The sequence below is a fragment of the Pseudorca crassidens genome, chromosome 2, assembly GCF_039906515.1.
Source record: "Pseudorca crassidens isolate mPseCra1 chromosome 2, mPseCra1.hap1, whole genome shotgun sequence".
Classification (NCBI taxonomy): domain Eukaryota; kingdom Metazoa; phylum Chordata; class Mammalia; order Artiodactyla; family Delphinidae; genus Pseudorca; species Pseudorca crassidens.
This window is the reverse complement of record NC_090297.1, coordinates 99,750,235-99,777,825: the sequence shown is the minus strand read 5'-3', so window position 1 is coordinate 99,777,825 and position 27,591 is coordinate 99,750,235. Positions and strand designations below refer to the sequence as shown.

General features: G+C 36.4%; 2 protein-coding genes across 4 annotated transcripts in view; both read left to right on the top strand.

Moving 5' to 3' along the window:
* PTPN22 (protein tyrosine phosphatase non-receptor type 22) overlaps window positions 1-2,687 on the top strand; it is a 51,214-nt gene extending 48,527 nt beyond the window's left edge. Inside the window, exon 21 of one of the 2 annotated variants that reach the window (XM_067727311.1) lies at window positions 1,197-2,687. In XM_067727311.1, the coding sequence (XP_067583412.1) occupies window positions 1,197-1,261 (65 nt within the window). In that variant the 3' untranslated portion in view covers window positions 1,262-2,687. The remainder of the gene's footprint in view (window positions 1-1,196) is intronic. The other variant, XM_067727310.1, reaches the window with a different exon arrangement.
* Window positions 2,688-3,531: 844 nt separating this feature from the next.
* RSBN1 (round spermatid basic protein 1) overlaps window positions 3,532-27,591 on the top strand; it is a 42,570-nt gene continuing 18,510 nt past the window's right edge. Inside the window, exons 1-3 of one of the 2 annotated variants that reach the window (XM_067727313.1) lie at window positions 3,532-4,233; window positions 15,385-15,610; window positions 17,148-17,265. In XM_067727313.1, the coding sequence (XP_067583414.1) occupies window positions 3,549-4,233; window positions 15,385-15,610; window positions 17,148-17,265 (1,029 nt within the window). In that variant the 5' untranslated portion in view covers window positions 3,532-3,548. Of the gene's footprint in view, window positions 4,234-15,384; window positions 16,059-17,147; window positions 17,266-27,591 lie in introns of both variants that reach the window. The other variant, XM_067727312.1, reaches the window with a different exon arrangement.

The window sequence follows — 27,591 nt, the reverse complement described above, 5'->3', positions numbered from 1 at the left end:
ATACTAAAATCGAAGGATGCTCAAGTCCTTTACATAAAATGTCTTAGTATTTGCATATAACCTACCTACATCTTCCTGTTTACTCTAAATCATCTCTAGATTACTTATAATACCCAGTATAATGTAAATGCTATTTAAATAGTTGCTGATGTGTGGCAAATTCAAGTTTTGTTTTTTGGAACTTTTTGTAAATTTTTTTTCAAATATTTTTGATCCACTGTTGGTCCAATCCACAGATGTGGAATCTGTGGATGCAGAATCTGAGGATAGGGAGGGCTGACTCTATATATACATACATTACTATCCGAATTATTATGTATATGACTGTGTGTGTGTGTGTATATATATATATATATATATATATATGAATATTATTCATTCACAAAAAAGAAGAAAATCCTGTCTTTTGTGACAACATGGATGTACCTTGGGGGAACTACCCTAAGTGAAATAAATCAGACAGAGAAAGACAAATACTATATGTTCTCACTTACATGTGGAATCTAAAGAAGTTTAGCTCATAGAAATACAGAGTAGAATGGTGGTTGCCAGGGGCTGGGAGGTGGGGGAAATGGGGAAATGTTGGTCAAAGGGTACAAACTTCCAGTTATAAGATGAATAAATTCTGGAGATCTAATGTACAGCATGGCAACTGTAATTAACAGTACTGTATTATATACTTGAAAGCTGTTAAAAGTAAAATCTTATATTGAAAAGAAAAATCTTAAAAAATCACCACACACATTAGTAGACAATTATGTGAGGGGATGTAGGTGTTAACTAACCTTAATGTGGTAATCATTTCACAATATATACATGTATCAAATCACCATGCTGTACACCTTAAACTTACATGTCACATGTAAACAAACATATGTCAATAATATTTCGATAAACCTGGGAAAAAAGAATACTATATGCTGAATTACCAAAGGCTATTACAATCATCTAATTATTACTATTATTAAATTTGTAAGTGTTCTACAAATTTAAAATGTTATTAGTATTCTATTGTTATCATTTAAGCACTAACATAATTACTAGAATGCTTTTACAAAAAAATTACTAAATTGATCAAAGATGCTGTGAAAAAAAATCCATGTATTTGCACATATTATAATACACTCTAAAATCCAAGTGTTCATTTCTGTATAAGAAATCTTTCTTTTTTCATTCAATTTTATTTTTGTTCCCAGGTTTTGCAAATCGTTTTTCAAAACCCAAAGGACCAAGGAACCCACCATCAACTTGGAATATTTAACACAACTTTGGAAAATCAGCTGCAAGTGAATCTGCAAATGAAACTACTAGAATACTGCTAGCTAGAATAAGTGCTGTATATTCATAATATCTACCATGAAAATATGGTAATGTGCTAATAGCATTTAAAAGCAATATGCAAATAAATGTCAGAAGTTTTACATTTTCATCTCATTTACACTGGGTTGGAAAGCACAAATAGGAGTTTGTCATTTAAGCTATGTATAGAGAATGCTGTATGAGAAAGTTTTACAATGGACTTATTTTTCATTTTTGGAAGTTATTTTTAGTCTACTTTACTTTCCTACATAAATATAAACTTTAAAAGATTTGTAAAAATTGGATCTCAATTAAATGTCTATATTGTCAGAAGTTACCATAAAAAATGTTTTGAAAAATCTTACCTTGTGGTTACAGTACAAAATTATTGCTTGTGACAATGATTATTCCCTGGGAATTATTTTTGCCTAAACGGAGATACATCTTTCCAAGTGTTGTGGGAAACAAGAGTAGTAAGAAAAAGAAGTTATATTTAAAGAGAATACAATATATATGTAATGACAGGGCTTCCCTGGTGGTGCAGTGGTTGAGAGTCCGCCTGCCGATGCAGGGGACACGGGTTCGTGCCCCGGTCCAGGAAGATCCCACATGCCGCGGAGCGGCTGGGCCCGTGAGCCATGGCCGCTGAGCCTGCGCGTCCGGAGCCTGTGCTCCACAACGGGAGAGGCCCCAGCAGTGAGAAGGCCGCGTACCGCCAAAAAAATAAATAAATAAAAATAAAATAATAAATATATGTAATGACAGTAATCAGTTTTTCGTTTGGATATACCAAATAACAAGATATTCAAGCACATTCTTGACAAGCTTTAGCCAATATTATTCATTTACCAAATCTAGAAGAATAATCAACAAAGTAGCTATCTTTTGGTGGCATTTTTTTTTATTTCAAAGGTCCTATATAAACATGTACAATTTATATCCAACTAACTAAAGGCACTACTAGTTAAAATTTTTTTTTCTATATGAATATGGATCTGCCTTATCTTAAAGTTGATCTTTCAAATCTAATTTTATGTAACAAGTTAGTGGGTAATTATTACAAAGGATTCCTCTGACTTATCCTAATGACTTCACTTAAGAGTTCATAACTTTCTAAAAAATGAAATACTTAAGCAGCATTTGTTCTTCAATATTTTTCATTAGGAATCCCAATGAAGGCACACACTGGATGAAATATTACCTGTTTATTGTAGTGTAATGTACACAAGAGGTGCTCAATAAACTTTTTTAAACTAACTTTATAGTGTTCATCGAGCTGAGTACTTTTCCAGGTACTAGTGTCATCAAACCACAGAGATTTTATCTGAGTACTTCATTGTAAACAATTATTTCCAAATATCTTTATCAAGGCGGTAAAATGTAAAGTGACGATCAAATTGTAAATAAATTTCTGGGCGGAAACCTTGGTGAGTAGTGACGATTTCTGGAGTGTTCTCTGGTAGACACACTTCTCAAATTTATGCAATCGTATACATACGATTTGAAAAAAATCTTATTAAGAAATTTCAAAACATGTTTTTCCATCTAGAATTTTCCCGTAATTGTAAGGAAGGATTCAAAATAATGGATGAACTCTATACATTTCCAGGCACTAGAGGGGATGTGGCTCGACGGCGAGGTGGGCGGCGCTCACCAGGCTCCCAGGCAGTTCTTGCACCTGCCTTGTCGCGCCTATACTTGTAACCATGGCAATCAGTGGCCAGGAAGAGGTTCAGAAATGTCTGATTTGCAGCTCCGTTCGATTTTAAAGCAAAATCGCCCTCATTTGACATATTACCAAGTTCCTTTTTCCTCTGCATCTCATCGTTTGTCCAGGGGTAAAAGGCCGGGGATTCTTGTACCTCACAAAGGTTATGAGAGGAATAGGAAATTGAAAAGTAACTATGGAGACCAACTCCTCCGTGTAAAATGACGAAGGGGCACACGGAGACGATAATGGGAACGCGCCGACAGACTGAAAGCCATTAACATTGTTTCGGCCGTTAAGGCGGTTGGCGGCAACTCTCCGCCCAGCGGCGGTTGCGTCGCAGCCCGAAGCGTGACTCGGCGCACGCTCCCTTTCGGCTCCTCTGCTCACCGAGCCAGCGACGCGGCGGGGGCACGGAGAACTACCGCTCCCGTGAGGCTCTGCGCGGCCCAGAGTGCTTTACAATAGAGCTCGGTTGGAGGGCCCTGCGGAGAAGCTCCGGTAAGTACTGCTTCCGGCCATATTCAGCGCTGGACGAAGAATGGCCGAGAAGTGGAGAGTAGGGGAGAGACTCCAATGCCCAGCGGGCCGTGCGCGGGCGACGCTTGCGCGGTACGCGGACGGGGGGGCGGTCGGGCCATTTAAATGTGTGTTTGTGGGTGAAATGGCTGCGCAGGTCGGAGCGGTCCGCATAGTACGGGCGGTGGCGGGGCAGGAGGAGCCGGACAAAGAGGGGAAGGAGAAACCCCATGCTGGGGTCTCGCCGCGGGGAGTGAAGCGGCAGCGCCGAGCGAGCAGTGGGGGGTCTCAGGAGAAGCGGGGGCGGCCGAGCCAGGACCCCCCTCTCGCTCCCCCTCACCGGCGGCGTCGCAGCCGCCAACATCCCGGGCCGCTGCCGCCTACGAATGCAGCCCCAGCCGTCCCAGGCCCTGTTGAGCCTCTGCTCCTGCCTCCTCCGCCGCCACCTTCGCTGGCACCCGCCGGGCCCGCTGTTGCTGCCCCGCTCCCGGCCCCGGGCACTTCGGCCCTCTTCACCTTCTCGCCCCTGACGGTGAGCGCGGCCGGGCCCAAGCATAAGGGCCACAAGGAGCGGCACAAGCACCATCACCACCGCGGCTCTGATGGTGACCCCGGCTCCTGCGTTCCGGGAGAGCTCAAGCACAAGGACAAGCAGGAAAACGGCGAGAGGACTGGAGGGGTGCCTCTAATCAAGGCCCCCAAGAGAGGTGAGAGCAGCCGAACTGCCCCGAGCTTGGGCTCTATCTAGGTCTCTCTCTGTTGCGATATCCCGCCCCTTTAGCCCTGAAAGACTCCAGCTCCCTGCTTACCTCCTGCTGCTCTACTCCCCTAAGCCCACTGGGGTGGATCCTGGATTTCAAACCGTTGACACCGTCTGACCTACTTGAAGCTTCTCGCTTCGAGGCCGAGCTGTCAGTTACTAACCCCCTTACCAGTTCCCCCTCCCCGAGCCTTTACCAACGTTTGTTTTCAAATTCGCCAGGGTTTCCGCGCCGCGCGGTCCTTGGCGTGGGATTAGTAGGTGGGGTATTGAAAACTGCCTGTCTAAAGTAAAGGCTTGTCGGTGAAATACCTTTTTTCCTTGTTTTCTTTGATGGAAAGCTTGAATATTCACTCTCCTCTGCTCCACAATATTCACGAGTATGGTTTGGGGCTTTAAGGAGTTTGAATTTGTACCGAGATTAGGCTCGACTCACTGGTTGCCTTAGCTTCTTCAAGGTGAGATATCAAACGCAGTTTATCTTGGTTCTTTTTTTATGTGGAAGTAAAACTCATTTTTAATTTTCATATGAAATCTTAATTTTCAGAAAAGGGATGGGGAAGGTTTTCTCTCCCCTTTGATCCTAGAAAATAGGACCAACCAAGCCTCTGAAAAGTTCAGTAGGAGATAGTAGAGACAAGAATTCCAGTTGCTTTTTCATCTGCCCGGTGCAACAGATTGAGAATTTATTTATTTCCAGTAAACTCACTAAAGTCAAGAATATTTAGCCCAGAAAATGTAGGACTATCTGAGTGTGGGTTCTAGAGAAGTTAGGTTGACCAAAATTGCAGTTTTCATATTCCCAAGAACCTGTAGCATTTATTTACTTTCTCTTTAGAAGAAGGGTATGGTGGGGGGAGGGATAAGAATTTTGATTATGCCATGTGTTTGTATTTTGTATATGATTTTATATAATTTGTTAGAGTTGTCTCCTCAAGAAGAGTTTAAAATACTTTTATGTTTCTTAGTACTGGGGCAGTTATTACGTGTTAATGAACTAGTCTTTCAATCTCAAGTTTGGTGAGTCTTGGATTTCTTCAACATATTTGGTCTTAACCTAGGCCTAATTAATTTGTGTGTGTGTGTGGGGGGGCTACTTCCAGATAGTGCAGTTTGTTGCAAATAATTGCTCAGTAATTTTTTATTGAATTGAACTAAATCTTTCTTCCTTTGGTGGTATCCAAGTCTTATCCTCAGGAGTAGAATTTGTGCCAAACTGACAGGAATGCCAATTTCCACCACTAATATGCAGTGATCTTGCTCTCTTTTATTTGTGCCTTTATTTCTCACCTTCTCATTTCATGTGTGTATGTGTTTTTGTGTGTTTCAACTGTACAGAGCTAGAGGGAATCTTAGAGATCATCTAAGTCAAATTTGTATTGTTGAAGAGTGAAAACTGAGGCCTAAAGTAGTGAAGAGACTTGTCTAGTCACAGTTAATTAGTAACAGGTACCAAAAAAAAAAAAAAAGATCATTGATCTAATAGGGAGTAGAACCCAGGTCTCCTGAATCCAAGTTCAAGCTTCATCCTCCAGCTGCATGATGTTGCTTTCTCTGTTTGCTATTCATGTTTTCCACTTTTTTGCTTATCTTTTCCCTGTGCCTTGGCATCAGAGTGACAGTAGCCAGTCCTATTAAGAATTTCTGTCCTAGCCCCCTTTTATGGGAGGATAGCGGCAAATACATGTATAATAGTTCATAACACAGTGTGCGTCTCTGAAAATTGCAGAGGCCATGTCTTTAAAAAACAAACAAAAATGAACTTTTAACCCAGTGCTGCCTGACAGAACTTTCTATGATGATGAAAATGTTTTCTATAAATGTGTTGTCCAGTATGGTAGCCATTAGTCATATGTGGCCCTTGAACAAATCTTGAAGACTTGAAATGTGGCTAGTGTGACTGAGGAACTGAATTTTTAATTTTATTTCTAATTAATTTATAATTAAATAGTCCTTTTGGCTCTTGGCTACCACAGTGGACAGTGCAGTCCAAACATTTGTGGTTTGCTAGTATGTGAAGGAGGAAAGTGGGTTAAGATTAGGTCATTTAAACATTTTAACTTTTAAAAAAATTGAGATATAATTGACACATATTATTTTTAATATTATAATGATTCATTATTTGTATATATTGCAAAATGATCACCACAATAACTCCAGTGTAAACATTTTGACTTTTGAATGAGAGACTGTTGGATTATATATTCTGGAGGGAAAGATTCCCTTGCCAAATATGTTGGGGAAAAAACAATAGCCTCCTAGCTCTGTGACACACACTGGCATTTTAAAAGTTCTGAGAATCTTACAGAAAATAAACTGGTTTAACCTTTGTGTAATCCACGGTTTTGCACTACACTTTGATGGATACCTTTTGTTTTTCCACTAAATATCTTTATACTTATTATAGTGATGTGCTGGAGGCATGCCTCTGGAGTCAATCTGAGTTTAAATCGTGGCTCTACCACTTACTGTGTGACCATGGACAAATTACTTTAAGCTCCCTCAGTTCCAGTTTTCCTGTCTGTAAAATGGGGTTGTGGTATTTCTTTTATAAGATTGTTTATGGCTTAAGTGAGACAATATGTGGAAAGCACTTAAGTGTCTGGCTGTTATTAAGTACTGTTAAAACTGCTTTTTGTTATTTTATCATGCTTGATCCTTGAAACAACTCTAAGATTAATAAGGAGAGTGGCTAGACCCTTGTTATTTACAGAACTATGTCTTCCCTTTCCTTATCCGCAGGTTTTCAGAAACTCTTTTAACTTTTTATTTTGAGATAATTATATATTCACAGGAAATGGCAAAAATAGTACAGGGTGGTCTTTACTCTTCACTAATTTCCTCCGAAGGTTACATTTTACATAACTATTGTATAATATCAACACCAGAAAATTAACAAATTAACATTGGTACAATGGTGTGTGTATAATTTTGTGCCATTTTAACACCTGTAGATTAGTTTAACTACCACTGCAGTCAAGGTACACAACTATTCCATCACCACAAAGATGCCCCTTGTGCTATCTCTTTGTAATCTTAGAACTTCCTGTGTCTCCCCACCTTCCCCAACCCCTAGAAACCACTAATTTGTTCTCCAACCCATAATTTAGTCATTCTGAGGATGTTACATAAATGGAATATATATGGTATGTGATCTTTTGAGATTTTTTTCCCGCTCAGAATGTCCTTGAGATCTATTCAAGTTGTATGTATCAATAGCTCATTTTTTTTTCATTACTGAGTAGTGTTCTATGGTATCACAGTATAGTCACATTTTAGTCACCTGTTGAAGGACATTTTGGTTGTTTCCAATTTGGCCATTATGAATAAAGCTTCTATGAACATTCATGTTCAGGTTTTTGTGTGGATGTAAATTTTCATTTTTCTGTGAATGCAATTGCTGGGTCATGTGGTTAAGTATATGTTTTTTTTAAATTTTTTATTTTTGGAAGATATCGCCAGACTATTTTCTGGAATATCTGTACCACTTTACATTCCCACCAGCAATATATGAGAGATCCACTTTCTCCACATCCTTGCCAGTGTCTGGTATTGTTACTATTTTTATTTTATCTGTTTTAATAATGTGTAATGATACCTCATCGTGGACTTAAGTTGCATCTCCCCAATGGCTAGTGATATTTAACATCTTTTCATGCCATCATTTGCTGTCCATATAGTCTCATCAGTAAAATGTCTCTTTAGTTTTTTGCCCATTTTCTAATTGAATTGTTTGCTTTTTTACTATTGAGTTTTGAGAATTCTTGATATATTACAGATATGTATATTCTTTATCAGAATAATGGTTTGCAAATATTTTCTCCCACTCTGTTGTTTGTCTTTCCATCCTCTTAACAGGGTCTTTCAGAGAGCAAACATTTTAAATTTTGTTAAAGTCTAATTTGTTGATTTTCTTTTATAGATTATGTTTTTGGTGTCATGTCTGAGGTCCCAAGACCTAGGTCCCATAGATTTTCTCCTGTTGTTTTCCCAAAAGTTTTATTTAACTTTAACTTTTACATTTGAATCTCTGATCCATTTGAGTTAATTTTGTATAATGTGTGTGGTTTAGGTTCTTTTTTTTTTTTTTGCCTATGATATCCAACTGCTCCAGCTCCTTTTGTTGAAAAGACCATCCTTCCTCCATCGAATTACTTTTGTACCTTTTTCAAAAATCAAGTTCCACTACCTATTTTTGTACAACCTTTGAGCTAAGAATGGTTTTTACATTTTAAATGGTTGGAAAAAACCCATGACATATGAAATCATATGAAATTCAAGTTCAGTGTCCAGAAATAAAGTTTTATTGGGACACCACTCCACTCATTCAATTGTATTGTCTCTGGGAGTTTTTGCACTACAGCAGTATAGCCAGTAGTTGGGTGGGATAAACGATATGGCCTGCAAAGCTTATGATCTGGCTCTTCGTAGAAGAAGTTTGCTGATCCCTGAGATAGATCATTCAGCTGAGAGACCTGTTCCTGCACACCAGCCCGACAGTACTCAATCCAAATTCATGTATAGGTTAATTATAAATTTTGGTTCCAGACATTTGGAGTTGCTCATAAATAGTTGAAACAAAAATTTAATCTGTAAATGCTAAGGTAAACTTGCTTTGTATGTAAAATGGGAAGTATAGTGACTTTTGAAGAGCTGAAGTGTCACACTTTAGCTTTTCTAGTTAGTATATGATAGAACTGAATCTAGAACCCAGTTTTTTTGACTCATGGTCCAGTTAGCTTTTCACTTTCCACTAAGTACATTTGCATTGTTAATAAAGAGATACTAAAATATTGTTTGATTCTTGCAAGCAACAGGCTTGAATCTTAATTAAATGATAGTTACCTGTGTCTTTTGAAATCTTAATTTTTTCTGTCCCTCTTATTGCTCATAAAAGCCTAGAACAAACTTCCTCAAAAAAAACTCCATCAAAAAAAGTAATGCTGCTTCTTAATTATTCTTGGCTAATAAATTAATGATTTTAGTAGTATTTTAATATTTTTTTAAAAAAGGAAAGGAGGAAGTTGATTTCCATAGCTCTCTTCTCCACTGTCATTAAAATGACAGGATTGCTCTTATATACTCTAGTGAGGCAGACTTCCTTTCTCACATTTTTCATCTTTGACCAACTGCCCAACTGCTCTCACAGGGAAAGAGTCCCTAAGTCACACAACAAATTGAAATTTTCTGTGATGTCAAAAAGCTATTGGCAGGAATTTTAATTTAGAAATAGTTTATTGTTTTCAGTGATAGGAGTGGGGAATTATTGGGGGATTATACAGAGGACTGAGATAAACAGATAATCTCATTTATCAGAGCAACACCTTCAGGGACTGATATTTTACTTTACCTGCCTAGAGAGAGGCAAACAGGCCTTTAAGGACATTTTTTGCATAACCTAAATAATGTTATTTTTGTGATTATGTAGGATTATCTTGTCGTGGGCACTCAGTAAAATATTTGTTGAATGTAGTGATGCTCCATTTATTGGAGGTTTTTCCAAGCCACCTCAAGTCCATTAGTTGTAATTAGATAATTTTAGTTGATCATCTAAGGGGAGTAGATAGAGAAGGCAGAAAGAAGAGTTTTGGAGTCAGGTAAGAGTTTGAATCTAGGTTGTCACCTGTTACCTTTGTGACCTAATATAGGTAACATATCTTGTTTCAAGCTCTGTTTTTTTCTCTGTAAAAAGGATTTATATATCTACTTCACTGGTTTGTTTGGAGATTAAAATGAGATAACATACATGATCCCTAGCAGACACTTGATGAATAATAGTTTTCTTCCCTCTTTCAGAGATTTTTCCCCTTTTAATGTGATTCTCTGTGGTCCACCTCATTGTACTCTAGGTTGATAATTTCTAGCTCTAGTTTTTTTTTTTTAATTAATTAATTAATTTGGCTGTGTCGGGTGTTAGTTGTGGCATACGGGATCTTCCTTGCGGGGTGTGGGCTTCTCTCCAGTTGTGGCATGCAGGCTTAGTTGCCCCGCGGCATGTGGGATCTTAGCTCCCCGACCAGGGATCGACTGAACCTGCGTCCCTTGCATTGGAAGGCGGATTCTTTTCTTTTTCCTTTTTCTTTCTTTTTTTTTTTTAACGGTACGCGGGTCTCTCATTATTGCGGCCTCTCCCGTTGCGGAGCACGGGCTCCGGACGCGCAGGCTCAGCGGCCATGGCTCACGGGCCCAGCCGCTCCGCGGCGTGTGGGATCCTCCCGGACCGGGGCACGAACCCGTGTCCCCTGCATCGGCAGGCGGACTCTCAACCACTGCGCCGCCAGGGAAGCCCTCTTTTTAATTTTTTTTAAAAAAATTAATTAATTTATTTTTGGCTGCGTTGGGTCTTCGTTGCTGCGTGTGGGCTTTCTCTAGTTGCGGTGAGTGGGGGCTACTCTTCGTTGCTGTGTGCGGGCTTCTCATTGCGGTGGCTTCTTGTTGCGGAGCACGGGCTCTAGGCACACAGGCTTCAGTAGTTGTGGCACGTGGGCTCAGTAGTTGTGGCTTGTGGGCTCTAGAGCGCAGGCTCAGTAGTTGTGGCACACGGGCCTAGTTGCCCTGTGGCATGTGGGATCTTCCTGGACCAGGGCTCGAACCCGTGTCCCCTGCATTGGCAGGCAGATTGTTAACCACTGCGCCACCAGGGAAGTCCCTGGAAGGCAGATTCTTAACCACTGGACCACCAGGGAAGTCCCTCTAGCTCTGGTTTTGATATCCCAGAATTATTGCCAATTATTTCAAGAAATGTTATCAAATATTATTATTATGAAAATGATAAAAATGGTGAGGGAGGACTTAGTTGTGTGTCAAATACTGAGATGAGGGCTTTATATTCATTGTCTCATTTAATTCTTACAATAACTCTGAAATAGATACTAGCATTAATAACATTTTAGATGGTAAAAGTTTAAGGAGATTTATGCGCTTGCCCAGAGGTCTTAGTGAGTAGTGGAGCTGGGACATTAACCTGGGTGTGTCTAACTGTAAAAGCATCTGCTCTTCAATAACATACTCTACTGCCTCTACAATTAAACTTTTTGCAGTAATAATAGCAGTTAACGTGTGTTGAGTATTTGTCATGTTCCGGGACTATTCTAAATACTTATATGCTTTGTTTCATTTACTCTGCACACTGATTTTATGAGGAGGTACTGTTGTTTTCCCCCATTTTACTAATGAGAAACAAGGTACAAAGAAATTAACTTGCAAAAGGTAATACTGCTAGGAAGGGGTAGGACAGGGATTCAAATCTAGCCAATCACTCTTAAACACCATAATTAGAGGGGTGGCAGGTAAAGTAAGGCAGTGTTGTAAGTGTACAGTGATTTACTAAAATGGTGGCTTCCAGATCTGCAGTTTTTTGTTTTTCCTTTTTAGTCAGGATGTTATGTGGAGCTGGAAGAACTTTTAATAAGACCAAAGAGAATTTACTTTCAGAAAATAAAACTTTAGCCTTTATTCTTTATTATGATTAATAAAATATAAAAAATTATAATTGTTTTGCTTTTGCTCATCCACCATAATTTTTAGGAAGTGAGGATATTACATATTTTTCAGTTCTAAGCTGTAATTCAAACATAAGAATGGTGTTAATGAACTTAAGTTTTGTAATGTGGAAAGGTAATTTCTTTTTCATTAATGAAAGCTTTCAATAGTGATGTTAAATAAATGATACTATTTAATAGCTGATAATATTAATGGTATTAGCACATATGAGGATTTTATTGATAGTGTCATGTATTAATCTATAGTTATAATGACCTTTTTTAAGACAGCCAACAGTTTATCTCTCAGATGTTTGTATCTTCCTCTGTAGAGTTACATACTTCTTTTTATATTTAATTTCACAGTTTGATATGTGAAAGCTTTTCTTAATCACAGATACAGTGTATCTTGGCTCTTTTTCTATAAAAGAACTGGTGTCAATAAATATTCACTTCTGCACTGTAGGGAAATACTCAAATTATTACTTCCTGAATACATTCTCTGGAAAGCTAAAAACACTCTACCAGAAATGGAAAGATTGTGAAGACTTGAGACATTGATTTTTTTAAAAAATTGATATATAATTGACATACAACATTATGTAAGTTTAAGGTATACAACATTGATTTGAAATATTTATTGCAAAAACTTTCTTTTAAATAACATTTTTAATGCTAGGAAAGACAACCCCAGTATCATTCTTCTAAAGCACCGGTGACTAACTTACTGTAATAACCTTTAACAACTTTGTGTATGTATGCCATTCTCAATTAGTTGCCATCACAATAATTCAAAAATAAATTTTGTTTATTCATGGAAATTCATTAGCTAGTGTGATACAAGTAGTCTCAAATTTCTGTATAAACAAAGGCAAGTTTTATCTCAGCCTTAGATAAGAATCAAAATTTGAAAAATAGGATTAGTGAGGAGATTGAAATTTATTTCATATTTTAGACTTTTATGTTGAAATATGAGATTACAATCAATTTAAGGCCCTTTTCATTTCCTTGTGCAGTGTTTTTTTTGAGATGGGTTGTGTTAGACTAATTAAATCGTTCTCATATAAATGAGTTTTGGAATGAAACCCACAGAGCCTTGGCCATGATAGAAATACCATTGGTAAGCTGATAGTAGTATAGAAAATGTGTTACAATCAAGGCAGCTCCTTCTTGGTGTTAATTTCAGTGGCAGATCTAGGTCACAATTCATCTTCTGCATACCAAATACCTCCTCTGAAGCTTAAAATAACCTATCTATTCATAGGTATTTTTTCTTTTTCTTTCTCTTTCTTTTTCTTTGCTTTTTTTTTTTTTTCCCCTGTGAAATTGCCAAAACATTTAGCAGAGGATAATTAGATGACTATTTTAAAATTGGTCTAACCTTTATATTTAATGGCATTAACATTTAGTTGCTTGGGAGAATTGCCCAAATTACTGATTTGATATATGGGAAAAGTATTTAGATTAATTTTATCTGGTAAGAAATACAAATTACTGTTACTACGTATTTTAAGAATTCTCAAAGATTTAGTTACATATAAAATAAAAGATTGCTTTTCCTCTTGCCACTTTAAACAATCTAGTTACATTATATTTTGGTATATGATTTCAGTTTACCTATAAGTGATGCTTGCAAATGAAGGGCTTTCTTTTTGTTGTTTAAAATCAAATATTAAACAGAATGAAAGTCATTTGGTATCTGTACACTCACTTTAAAGTCTGACTTGTACATTTAAATATTTTCCTTAGAAGGTTTTATAACTTCTGTAATATCTGGTGACTTGGAATGATTTTGTATTGAGTGGTGCAATTTGTCATATATTTACACATTATACCAAGTAAATTCTTTACTGTAAAAGTTATTGAACTTGTTCTTCCCAGATGTAGTAATAGGATTAATTGGAGTATCTGTCTTAACACTGAATTACTTGAATCATGTCAGAAGTACTGTTTATGGGTGGATAAATTCTATACAATAAATACCACACCAAGCTTGAAGGTTGGTCAGGACTATACCTGTTATTTAATCCTGAATATTTCTTGCTGGGACTATTGCCCAACTAGTAAATAAAGATGCTGTTCTATTTTTGGTTTATCAATCTGTGATACTCCTTTAAAAATTAAAAGTAATATTTTAAATTATAAAAGTAATGTATGTTTATTGTAGAAATTAGAAAATATAGGTAAGCAAAAAAGAAGAAAGCGAGACATTTATAATCCTATGCCGGCCTAGATAACTAGCATTAATACCTTGGTGTATATTTTTCCAGATAGTTTTCTGTGTTGTGTATATATGAAATATATATAGATAAGTCATACGTTTTTCTCTTTAGGTCCTTTGCTTCTCTCTAGAATATTTTTCCCTAGAAAACATTGCCTGGCTTGTCTTATTATTTAGGACTCAGCCTAAATGTCATCTCCTAAAGAGAGCTTCCCCAGCATCTAGAGTAGCATACTGATACTTTCTCTTTGAAGTCCAAATAGATTATAAGGTCCAAGAGGGTAGGGATCATATCTGTCTCAGTCAACACTGTATCTCTAGTGCTCAGCAGTGTCTCTGGCATATAGTAGGTACTTAATAAATGTTTGAATGAATATTTAATATTATAAAAATAAGATCAGATTATACATATGTTAGATGCTCTGGAAAGAAAGGTAAGATACATACCACTGACCTTAGATTGCTTACAGTCTAGAGGAAAGGTGGAAAATTAATGTGTTAAGTGCTGTAATAGGGGAAGTACAGTATTAAGGAAGCACATAGTAGGAGTAGCTATCCAAATTGGGTGGGAAAGAGTTGTTAGAGAGGCTTTCTGGAAGCGTGACAATGTAAACATTTCATAACCTTGTAATTTGTCAGTTCTTTTTACCTATAATATAATTTAGAATGGCTGGGTAGTATTTTATCAGTATGTAAGTACCAGAGTTTAATCCATATTCTGTTTTTAGTCATTTAGGGGATTCCCTAAATAACACTGTTGTGGATATCTTTATGTTAACTTTTCTTAGTTATTTTCTTGGGTAATTTTTACTTGGGGGTGGAATTTATGGGACCAAGAATTATAAATATTTCCAAGGCTTTGGTGCATATTCATTTTGGGGGTACCAAATTGCCCTCCATGAAGGTTGTACCAGTTTATATTTCTAGCAACAGTGTATAAGAATTCCCTCCCACCCCCAGTCTTGCCAATTTGTTAGGCAAAATGGTGTCTTAACAGCTTAATTTGTCTTTGATTCGCCTGTATATATCATAGTAACTTGTAGACAAACAGCAAAATATGGCGAGCTTTAATTTAGATTTTACAGTGGTTCCTGAACAGATATTCCATACAGTATGGCATATGTGAAATTATTTGGATATTATCTTTAGTTTTGATTGTAAGTCATATTAAGTTATATGCTTACCTTTGCATTACCTACTTTTTAGCATAATTTTCAATCCAGAATATTTTTGTATTTTAAGATCTTTGTCTCATTCATTTTATAAACATGTAAATTATAGTGGCAAATTCAGAGAAACTGAGAATAGGCTATTTAATTTGAGATTGCATACCTTAAGAAGCTTGTATGTTGACATTAGGCCTAGCAACTAACTTCTTTTTAATTATTGTGGCCAGAAACACCAGATGAAAATGGTAAAACCCAGAGAGCTGATGATTTTGTCTTGAAGAAAATAAAGAAGAAAAAGAAAAAGAAACACCGAGAAGATATGCGAGGAAGACGCCTTAAAATGTACAATAAGGAAGTACAAACCATCTGTGCTGGCCTGACCCGCATCAGTAAGGAAATCCTCACCCAAGGACAAATAAATAGCACTTCAGGAGTTAATAAGGAGTCCTTCAGGTATCTGAAAGATGAACAGCTGTGTCGATTAAATTTGGGCATGCAAGAATATCGGGTACCCCAGGGAGTACAAACACCTTTTATGACTCACCAGGAACATTCTATTCGTAGAAATTTCTTAAAAACAGGTACTAAATTTAGCAACTTTATTCATGAGGAACACCAGTCCAATGGTGGTGCTCTTGTCCTTCATGCTTACATGGATGAACTCTCATTTTTGTCTCCAATGGAGATGGAGAGATTTTCTGAGGAGTTTCTTGCTTTGACATTCAGTGAAAACGAGAAAAATGCTGCTTACTATGCTTTAGCAATAGTGCATGGAGCGGCCGCTTATCTCCCAGACTTCTTGGACTACTTTGCTTTTAATTTCCCCAACACTCCAGTGAAAATGGAAATTCTGGGCAAGAAAGATATTGAAACAACCACCATTTCAAATTTTCACACTCAGGTAAGGTAAAATCATTGTTAAATTATTTAGTAAATACAGGTTACAGTATCTCAAAAGTTTTAACTTCATTCTGTTGCATAGCACATACCAGAACACTTTTGATTAAAATTCATGGTGGTAAAAGTGGTTAAAATTGTTTTTTTATAACTCTGATTGAAAAATCTTAATTCCTGAAGTTCTTTGGGATGTGGCTTCTTACTTGCTTGGTCTAAGAAATGTTTTATACATGTTTTATGTCATTTTTTGTGGAACAAATTTTTGTGGAAAATCAGCTTGAAAACCAATTCAGTTTTTCACAATTTGGATAATGTTTAGTATGGAGGATGTGATTTCGATCTGATAGCCTCAAGGTAACTTTAGTTAAGACTTACCTTTTATGTCATAATAAAACACATGAGGGCATTGGCCTGTTTATTTGTCAGGTTTTTGCTGTTCTTGTTTCTCTTCTTTCAGTAACTTGTTGGCAGTCTGTCCCAGAAACATACCCCATTTATGTGACTTGGAAGTGTCACTAGGAAGACCGCCATAGCCTCTGCTCCTTCTGCCTTTGCACTGTTGTAGGTGAAGACATTTTCTAAAGCCTTGCTTAGGCAGCTAGGCTTAAGTCAGCAGGGAAACCTCTCCTTCCTAACCAGTGGTTTTTAACCAATCATTTTTTCAATGAAGTTATTTTAGGGCATGAAAAGTGGTTGATAATGTGTCCTAGTTTTTTTCTTGCTTGCTTTTCTCATAAGGATTATGAACATGAATGGTCAGCTGTAAGTTTGTATTATAGATATAAATTCTACACAGGTTTAGTGGAGAATATTTCCTCTTTAGAGATTTATGATTATATAACCTATTTTTTCAGGTTACCTAATAATTTGCTGCCATTCTTTTCCTTAAGATTTTTTTTTTAGGTGAATAGACTTGCATAATAAGACTCTCAGCTGCCTGCATTATAGTGGTTTCAAGCCACTTAGATATATATGAAACCTTCTCTAATTTGAATCTTTTTAGTGATTCTTACCATCCTTACCTCCAATGAGGGGAGTATCCAGTTTAGATTTACGAGCTTCAGAATTTCTCTAATTGAAGTTCTCTCTGCAGTAGAGAGAGCAGGAGCAGCCAATCTGGAGAGGTCGCAAGATGGGGCTGCCCAAGATGTTGGAACACGATGTGCAATAAAGGGCTTCGTCTTGGATTTTGGCCTTGTTACCACAATCAGGTACCGAAGTGCTGACTTTTGTAGTAGATTTTGTTTTTTCTTTTTTTTTTTTTTAAAGGAGTTTTGCCCTTTGAAAGTTAAGGAATCCTGTTTTTATAAATATTGGAAAAGGGACTGAAAACAGTGCTTTTATTATAGTCCATAATCCTCCTAAGTCCCTATTTAACAAAGAAAGATATTGCTGAGAGCAGAATTAATGTGCTCTATCATTTTTTTAGTTTAGAAAAATGCAGCAAATTTTCTCTTCTAATTGATAGACCAGCAAGCATATCTGAGAAATAAGCCAGAAACTTGGGGGGAAAGAAAGTCTTGGTTTTGTAATGGTGACTTTTTAACTTTCATATTAGTCTCTAGAGGATCAAGCTTATATGTCAATAGACAGTACCCAGTCTAAATAGTTAATAGAAGAAAATATCTCTAAATATTCCCTGCTGATTTTTGTCCTCCAATTAATTTTTTAATGGAGCTGAAATTTAAATGACTGTACCAACAACTTACCTTGAGATTTACTTTGAGATTTATAAAATAACCACTTTTTAAGAACATATCAGTTTATTATTAAGTTAAATATCATTAATTACTTCAACCACATAAGAATATTGAGGACTATTAAGTAAGTCTTGTGCTCTGGTGATCCGGTAACTTAATTTTATTTATGAATTTTCAGTCATTGGAGAGACATACGGGGTGCGTATAGGAGGTTGTCGTAGCCCACGAAACTATTTTGCAACCAGAATCTTCGGCATACGTTGGGATGGAAGCTAATACAGTAGTTCAAATTTGTTTAGCACTTCATGGTTTATAGAAATGCTTTCACATTCATATCTTAATATTTGAAATAATCTGTGGGGGTAGGTATGCAATTTTATCTGTTTTCCATTGAAGAAACTGAGGCTTGGAGATGTTCATTGTTATACAGGGTCACGTAGCTAGTATATAGAAATGGGGAATTCCCTGGCGGTCCGGACTCAGAGCTTTCACTGCCAAGGGCCTGGGTTCAATCCCCGGTTGGGGAACTAAGATCCCACAAGCCGTGGGGGTACACCCACCCCCCAAAAAGAAAAAGAAATAGTATGCAAACCTAAGCCACCTGAAAATTGATACATTGTTTTACCATACTCCTTCCCTCATTGGAATATGAGACTAGTGCTTTTATTTGTCTAAACATTGGAGAAGAGACTGATGTTTTATTTGTCTAAATATTCTGGTCAGTGAAATTAAAATAACTCAGTTTAACACAATATTCAGAAAGCTATTCTATTATTTTTCACAAATAACTTTAGATTGTTGGGAATTAAGTGAATATGTTAGGAATTCTGTGTTTTGTGAAGTCTTATGAAGTTCTGTTAAGCCTATAAATAAAGCGAGGTAAGTTTATTACGTTATAGACACAGTTAATAGAAGTTATTTATAGTTTAAATATGTAGCCATGATAATTATTCATGACTATAGTTCAAGACAGTTTATTCAGCAAACATGTATTGAGAGCCTACCATGTACTGCACAATATGTTCTTAAAAGGACTAATTGATGAGCTCAGTCTAGTGGAAGAGATGAATAAACCAGCAATTATAATATAGTTTGATAAATACTAGAATAGAGGTATATACAGGCAAAACCCTATAATAGAGGGAGCACAGTTTGTGGTGTTACCTAACTCAGACTTGAAGTGATTGGAAAAGGCATTTTAAAGATTGTGATGCTTGAGTAGAGTCTTTAAAGAAGATTACTTAGCATAATAAGTGCATTTTAAGCAAAGCAAATAATGGCCTATGCAAACACATGGAGTCATTAGAGAATATGGCACTTTCAAGGAGCTGCAAATAGCTTGACATGCCAAGAGTACATGCTGACTGTTAAGGGGAGTTAACACTGGAGAGATAGACAAAATCAGAATTGTGAAGAGCTTTGTATGATGTGCTAAAAAAGTTATTACTTTTTCCCAAAGGTAATGGGGAATCATTGGTGAATTTTAATAGGGAAAAGCTATCAAGTTATGTTTGCAAAGATTACACAGTAGTCTGAAGGGTGAAATTGAGGAGGAAAATGAGATTGGAAGCAAGAAGACTGGTTAAACCAGTTACTGTGGTAACTAGATCGGAAATGATCCATGTCCAGACTGATATTGACATTAGAGAGGAAGAAATGAAATTTGAGAAATAATTAGAACATGGGATTAATTGCACTTGATGAGAGAGAAGGATGGAGTCTTAAAAAAATGTGGTTTGGACAAATGGGTGGATGGTGGTGCTGGTCACAAAGTCAATACAGGGTTGAAAAAGTTGGTTTCTAGGAGTGTAAGGTATTGATGAGTTCATGAGATATTTTATGTTGAGGTACTTGTGAAGACTAACAAATGTCTGTCAGGTAGTTGAGTAAATGGATCTAAGACTGGGAGACATCTAGGCCGGAGATGCAGAAGTTGGACCATTAGCACGTAGGTGGTCCAGGGACAGCGTTAGAAATGGAAGAGATGAAGCTATGAATGGAATTCTGTGATGCACCCACATGTATGAGGAGCATGGGAAAAGATCAAAAAGAAAGAGAGGTAGAAGGAAGGTTACGGATAAGTTTTCTAGATATTAAGAATGATGGAGGGCTTAAATATCATGTCCGTATTACGGGTCAAGTAAGATAAGGACAGAAAAGTGTTAGGTTGCTTAATTAGGAATTTAATTGGACACATTATCAAGACTGGTGCTTTGCAAACAATGACCATCTAAATACTGTAAGTTACGCTTTTTTTTTTTAGAAGCTTGCTACTTGCTCTATGAATAAATTTGATATCACTAGGGAGCTTACTAGAAATGCAGACTCTCAGACCCCTACCCAGATCTTCTGAATCAGAATCTGCATTTTAACAAGCTCCTCAGGTGATTTATATGCATATTAAGGTTTGAGGAGTACTACTTGAGAACTCACCTGTTCTATCTGGAGGAAGTAAAATGTAAGTTTGTTTTGTGCAAGAAAAATTAGTTTCTGTTACTTTTATATTTTTAAATTATTGTAGTGACAAAGCTAGGATGCACATAGAGGTGGTTTTTTTTTTTCTTTTACCGTTCTATAAAACTCAGTTGTTTTAACACCAAAAGAGGTAAGTTGATGATAAATAGCAATTGAAGCACCGAGCTGATCCTCAAATTTGATTTCTTCTCTCTCAGCAGTTGATACAGGATAACTTTGTAAAGTTGTTTCCAATCTAAAGGACTACATATGTATTGATACAGTATGGTATTTTTATAATTCTGTAGGATTATTCAGGTCTAATTAAGTTTTAAATAGTCATTGGTTAATAACAATTTTGACCAAAAAGTTTTAAGTGTTTGTGGAATCTTTTGGTCAGTTAATAGAGAAAAATTAGTGTTCACTTAGAAATTTTTTTTTTTTTGCTTAGCTGTTATATCTTGTAATTATTGGCTACTTGAAAACTTTTTTTAATGGTTTTCAACTTTGAAGTGTGATAGTTCTGCAATAAGTATGCAATCCTTAGCTCTCCTTATAAAAATGCTGTGGCAGCTGATAAACGGATTGAAAATTCAGATATTCTTCTGGTGATTTTATGGACTAAAAGGATTTTAGAGCAAGTGGGGGCCATTTCCAAGCCTTTGTTTTATAGATGAGGAAGGTCACATTTTGGTTGACCTTTCCCAAGGTTAAATAGTGGCAGATCTTCAAAGAGGAATTGTTTTTTCCTCTGTCTCTGGATGGTGTTTAATCCTGTAGGTGAGGGTTTAGCAAATTTTAACGTGCCTATAAAATGCACATTTTGATTTTGTAGGTCTGGATTGGGGCTTTAGAGTCTGCATTTCTAACAAGCTCCCGGATGATGTTGCTGGTCCAAGACTCAGCAAGGCTATAAGTGTTAGATTCTATACATGAATTGCAAATAGAAGCAACAAACGACACTAAAATATATGTGAAGTTAAATGGGGAGTTGTTTTAAGTATCACCATCTGAGACTGATTTCACCTTATAGTATCTTAAGTAATTGAAGGTCGTATATGGAGATGAAGGGTATGTGGTAGGGGAGGGAGGGGATTGATTTTACAAATATGTCTAGCATAATAGGATTTTGTTCTCTTTATCTGGCAGATGTGCGTATTTTAAGTTCTGCTTTTTTTAAAAAAAAATTTCTCCATATGTATAATATTGAAGTCTTTTACCGAGGATCATACTCTTAACTTCAGGTGGTAGTTGAAGTTCTTACAACTGTTACTGTTACCGCTATAAAATGGTAATGTCTACTGTTCCAGAGAAAATCAGCAAATGTTATTTCTTCATTGTGTGTTGTGGTAAGGCTTAAAACGGGCTTATTAGGTGTTCCCCATCTTTGAGTATCATAATTAACATGTTATAGTGTACTGCTACTACTAATTAAGAGAGTAGAACTAGTAGATGCTTTGTAGCTTGGTAAATAACTTCGAAACTCTTAAGGAGCTGCACATCAGTGTGTTACATAAAAGGAGAAATAAATATTTTAGGTAGCTGACTTTATAAAGCAGTATAAAAATGGTAGGTTCTGGGTTTTTATTTCTCATTCTAAGTACAGCTTATAATAAACTCATTTTGACTCACACTGCTATATTTTTAAAGTGGGAATGTCTTTCTGTTCACAGGTCACAAGGTTAGGAAGATTGCTGGCTAGCTTTTCCCTTTCTGTTTTTTAAACAATCAGCCCGAAAAGCCTTCTTCCTGAAACATGAGTTCTGCGCAATAATTACTAACCCCCCACCCCCACCCCCGCCACCTGCCACTCGTCCTCCAGGGTTTTTCCGTATTGTGTATTTCTAGCTTGGTGTTCTTCTAAGTTTTTCTTTTTTAAAAAGAAGTTTTGTTTGTTTGTTTTCTAGAGCAATTTTTGGGTCACTGCAAAATTGAGAGGAAGGTATGGAGATTTCCCATATACTCCCTGCTCCCACATATGCATAGTTCCTCCCACTATCAACATACCCCCCCTGCCAGAGTGGTACATACATTACAATTGCTGAACCTACACCGACACATCGTAATCACCCAAAGTTCATAGTTTACATTACAATTCACTCTTGGTATTGTACAATCTATGGGTCTGGACTAACGTATAGTGATAATGTGTCCATCATTATACTAACATAAAGAGTATTTTTACTGCCCTAAAAATCCTCTGTACTCTGCCTAATTCTTCTCTTTCTCCCCTTCTCCCAACCCTTGGCAACCACCGATGTTTTTAGTGTCTCCATTGTTTCAACTCTAAAAGAATGTCATATGGTTGGAATCATATGATATGTAGCCTTTGCAGATTGGTTTCTTCCACTTAGTAATACACATTTAAGGTTCCTGCATGTGTTTTCATGGCTTGATAGCTCATTTCTTTTTAGGGCTGAATAATATCTCATTGTCTGGATGTACCACAGTTTATTTATCCATTCACTTACTAAAGGACATGTTGGTTGATTCCAAGTTTTTTCAATTGTCAGCAGAGTGGCTATCTTAACTGATTTATGGCTATCCTTATTAAAAGGTGTATTATTGGGAGCACAGCTGAGCTTATTTAACACTCAGCAATTGTTACAGGATAACTTTGTAAAGTTGAGTTTCTAATCTAAAGGACTACATATGTATGGACACAGAGCAATATATATATTTAAATTTTAAACTTTTATAGATATTATAAATAAATTTAAAAATTTAACACATGCAAAGCTAATGACTATTTTCTTACAGTCATTATCCCCCTATGTACAAATTGTCCTCCCCTACCCACTGTACCTTTTGATTTTACTCAAGATTGAGTTTTCCCTGTTTGGCATTATGTCTCTTGCTTCCACAGCAGCCTTACTTTTTTTGTTTTTTGGTCTCTACTTACTTCCCTCCAATCCTCATTACACTTACTTCTTCCTCCACTGTGCCCCCAACGCATTCTTTGGGAAGTGGTAGAACTCAATTTGTTCTTTGCTTTCAGTGCCATTTCCAGGCCAGAGTTTCTCAAATATGCCAGATCCTAAGAATAATCTGGGGTTGCTAGTTCCAAACACATATTTAGAATCTCAGGTTCCATTCCTGGAAATTTTGATTCATTAAGTCTGGAGTGACGCCTGAGATAAATACCTCAAGTGATTCAATTCCTATGATCAGGCAAGTTTAAGAAACACTGTTTTAAGCTGTATGCCATCTACCAATACTCACATTCCCTTCATTTGACCAGTAGATACAATCCTCTTAGAATTTCATAGAATCATAAACCAAGGGCTTTTGGAGATAATCTTGTCTAACTTCTACCTAGTGCAAATGTTTTTGAAAATCAGTTTTGGATTGATATTTATTCAGGAGCTTGTCTCTTCATAACGTTTCATAAGGCCTCCAGTGGGCCCTCAACATTGTGTAGGAAACTTCTTTTCTTTGGTCAACTTGCTTGCCTTTTCTTCATGATGATTGTTTAGACTTTTTGTCTGTATACATCTTTTCTGCATTCCCTCCTGTTAACGGTAGAGAAGCTATCTCACCTCCTCCTCAGAAGTTAATCCTTCTGCCTGTGTACTGGATTCTATCCCTCACCTTGTTTAGGATTTTAAAAAAATTGTCACAAAGCATACATAGCATGAAATTTACTATTTAACTATTTTAAAGTATTCACGGGCATTAAATACTTTTGCAGTGTTGTGCAACCATCATGGCTATCCATTTCTAGGACTTTTTCATCATCCCAAACAGAAACTCTATACCCATTTGCTTAGGACCTTAACTCACCCCCATCCCATCTTTACCCCTTCCATTCCCATACAAAGAAAATTGCACATGATTTTAAGTGAATTCCTGCTTTGTATGTTTCCTTTATTTTTATTAAAAGAATGGTTTTTTTCTCCCCAGAAGTCAGTCTTTATTCTGAATATGAGGTTTATCATTTCTATATATCTTCTAATAGTTTGCTATGCATCTATGAATGTATAAACTGTATATAACAATTTTGTGTGATTTAACACTTTATAAATAGTATACTGCATGTATCATTCTACAGATTGCTTTGGTTCAACATTGCTTTTGAGAATTATGTTGATACATGTAATTCTAGTTAGTTCATTCATTTTAACCACTATATTTTTTTTGTTGTTTGACTATATCACTTTATTCTCCTGTATTTGGACATTTAACATGTTTACAGTTTTGTAATATTACTGCGTTGAAGTAAGAATATATCTAGAGGTCTATCCTGAGATGTATTGGTAATATCTTGTATATATCCCACGTATCCTATACATGTATATCCTGGGATTTCTGTTTGCCTTTTTCTCCTCTTCTGGGATTCCATGACTATTCTGTTGCCTCATTTCAGTGACTCAGATGAGACCTCACATGTCTCAAAAGACTTTCTTCTACCATTACATTTGATTGGTCGTTCAGATAGGTGTGGAATTCTAGGTTGGAGGTCATTTTTCTGCAGATAAAAGGTGTTACTCCACTGTCTTTATTTAAGCTTCTAGTGCTGCTACTGAGAAATCCAATGTCAAGTTGTCCTGTTTTTTTCTCTCTGGAAGTTTCAAAATCTCTTTCCTATAAAATTTCAAAACACTGAGAATAATGTGTCTTTAAATGGGTCTTTTTTTTGTTGTTTTTTAATTTATGAAATATTTCAGACATATAAAGAGGGGTAAAGAATAATAACAAAAACCTGTGTTCTTGCCACCTGGCCCAAGGTATAAAGCATCACCAGTGTAGTTGAAAGCAACCTGCAACCTCTGTGATTTTCTCAGATCTCATTGGAATGAGTCTTTTTTTAATTCACTCTGTTGAACGTTTAGGTTTTTTCAACGTGGGAATGCATATCCTTCCATTTGGGTAAATTTTCTATTATTTCTTTGTTAATTTCCTTACCTCAGTTTTCCCGTCTTCTTTTTCTAAAACTTTTGAGTTGGGTGTTAGGCCTCCTGGCTAAACCTTTAATTTTCTTATCGTTCCTTTTATTTTTCTTTGTCTTTTTATTCTACTTTCTGGGGAGATTTTACTATCTTCTTTTTCTCCTGTTGATTTATTTCAGCTGTAATACTTTGAATTTAAGAGCTTGTTCTTATTTTTTGTTTTTTCATTAAAAAAAGTAACTTTCCTGTTTTTATTTCATGGATGCAATGTCTTCTTTGATCTCTCTGATGATATTAATTATTCTTGTTTTGAAATTTTCTTTTATGCTCTAAGGTGTCTCCGTTTCATCAGGTTTGTTTTTGCTTGTCTTAATCTTCTGTTTATGTTAGTTATTTTCTTCAAACATCTGGTGATCTGTTTATATTTAGATATGAGTCAGTACAAAACTGATTAGAAACTCTGTAGGACTTACAATAGGACTTATCATTTGATGACTGGGTAGGGAATCTGGCCATATCATTGTAGAAAAGCTCCCAATATCAGCATTTAGAGGTCTTTTCTTTGGGGCTTTTAATTTTTACAGCTGAGAGTCCACCACATTTTTGCCAGAGGAGCAGAGTAGCTTATGTCCTTGTCTGCTAGAATTCTTGGAGCTGAACTATGAAAGTAGGTAGGTGATTTCATCGTTAAAATATATGGAATTTTAATTCCCTCTTTTCAGTATACTGGGTCTCTTCCATACTTGTGCCTGGTATTTTTGTTTCTATAGTCTTCTGGTTAACTTTCTCCACAAAATAGGATAAGAAAGAGTATAGGAGGGGGAGGTGGAAGGTAAGTAAGTGGAGGGGTCTGACTGACTCTTAAACAGATTTCAAACCCATCTCCTTTGTTTTAGTTCTATGCCTGGTTACCCACCTTCTGTGATACTTAGCCTTTCCATGATTTTGCAGCACGAACTTGCTTTTTGGGTATCTTCTATACAGGTACTCAGTGTTCAAAGTTCTCCATCTGCTAATTCCCCTGTACGTTTTTTTAACCTTCAAAAAATGTTTTGATAGCTTGTATCTATCATTTTTGCTTCTGTTCTGTTTGAGCTTCTGGAATTTATAGGCTTTCTATTTTACTCTCACTTGAGTGGGGTTTTGATAAGGAATAGAAATAAATCATATGTTCCGTCTGCCTTGTTTAACTAGCAGTCTTCTTCACCTTTACCAAACTCTTTGTGTTAGCATTAAAACATCACACAAGAGAATACATAAATGGAAAGATATAGCACATTCTTGGACTAAGAAGAACCAACATCAAAATGACGATTTCCCCTAAATTATAAATTGAACATAATCCCAATAAAAATACCAGTAGTTGTTTTGTTCTGGGACAGTCACCTGACTTGGAAGTTTGTATGAAAAAATAAACAGACAAGAACAGCCAGGAAAACTTTGAAAAAGAAAAGCAATGATGGAGGAGTGCCCTATCAGATACCAATACATTCTAAAGATTTAATTATTAAATAAGTGTATACTAATTAATGAACATTGTTCAGTGAAGCAGAAAAGTCCAGAAATAGACCCAAATACATATAGGCATGTGATATATAAAAATGATAGCATCTCAAATCATTGGTGGCAAGAGAAGGTAGTGTTGGGACATCAGGATATCTAGAATTTATCTTAGTATTCATATCACTGTATACCGCAGTAAATTCCAAATGGGATCAAAGATTTAAATGTAGAAAATGGAGACATAAATGTAAGAAAACATGAAAGAATTCTTTTACAACTTTTAAGTGGCAAAGGTCTTTCTAACTATGACCAAAACAAAAACAAAAATCACTGTAAACAAGGTCAAAAGATAAATTCATATCACCTGACAGATAATTAACCTTCCTAAACTGTAAAGAGCTCTAGAAATAGATAAGAGAAATACTAGCAACACAGTATAAAAATGAGCAAGCATTGTAAATGGACATTTCACAGAAAAAGAAATACAAATGGCCCTTTAATCCTCTTATCTGAAAAGACATACAACTTCATTCCTAAGAAAATGAAATTAAAACTACTAAGATGCCGGTTTTTACTTATTTGTTAAACTCCAAAAATTTTTTAACATCCTGTTAATGGGGTTATGGGGCAATACATACTTTCTTATATTGCTGGTGAAAGCTTATACAACCTATGGAGGGTTGCACAGTCTTTCCATCTTAATTCTCCCTTGATCCTATTTCCCCCTCTAACTACAAACTCTTCTTACTTTCACAGCCAAACTTCTTGAAAGAATTGTCTACACTTGCTGTCTCCATTGCCTCATATCTCCACATCAGTTTGGTTTCTGCCCTCATAATTTATCTGAAACATCTCTTGCTAAGGTCACCAGTGGGCATTTTATATCTGCATCATAGTAGAAGTCTCAGCAGCATTTTGACCAAATTCCTCCTGAGGTATTTTCTTACTTTGACTTTCATGATACTGCGCTCTCTTGGTTTTCTTCGAACCT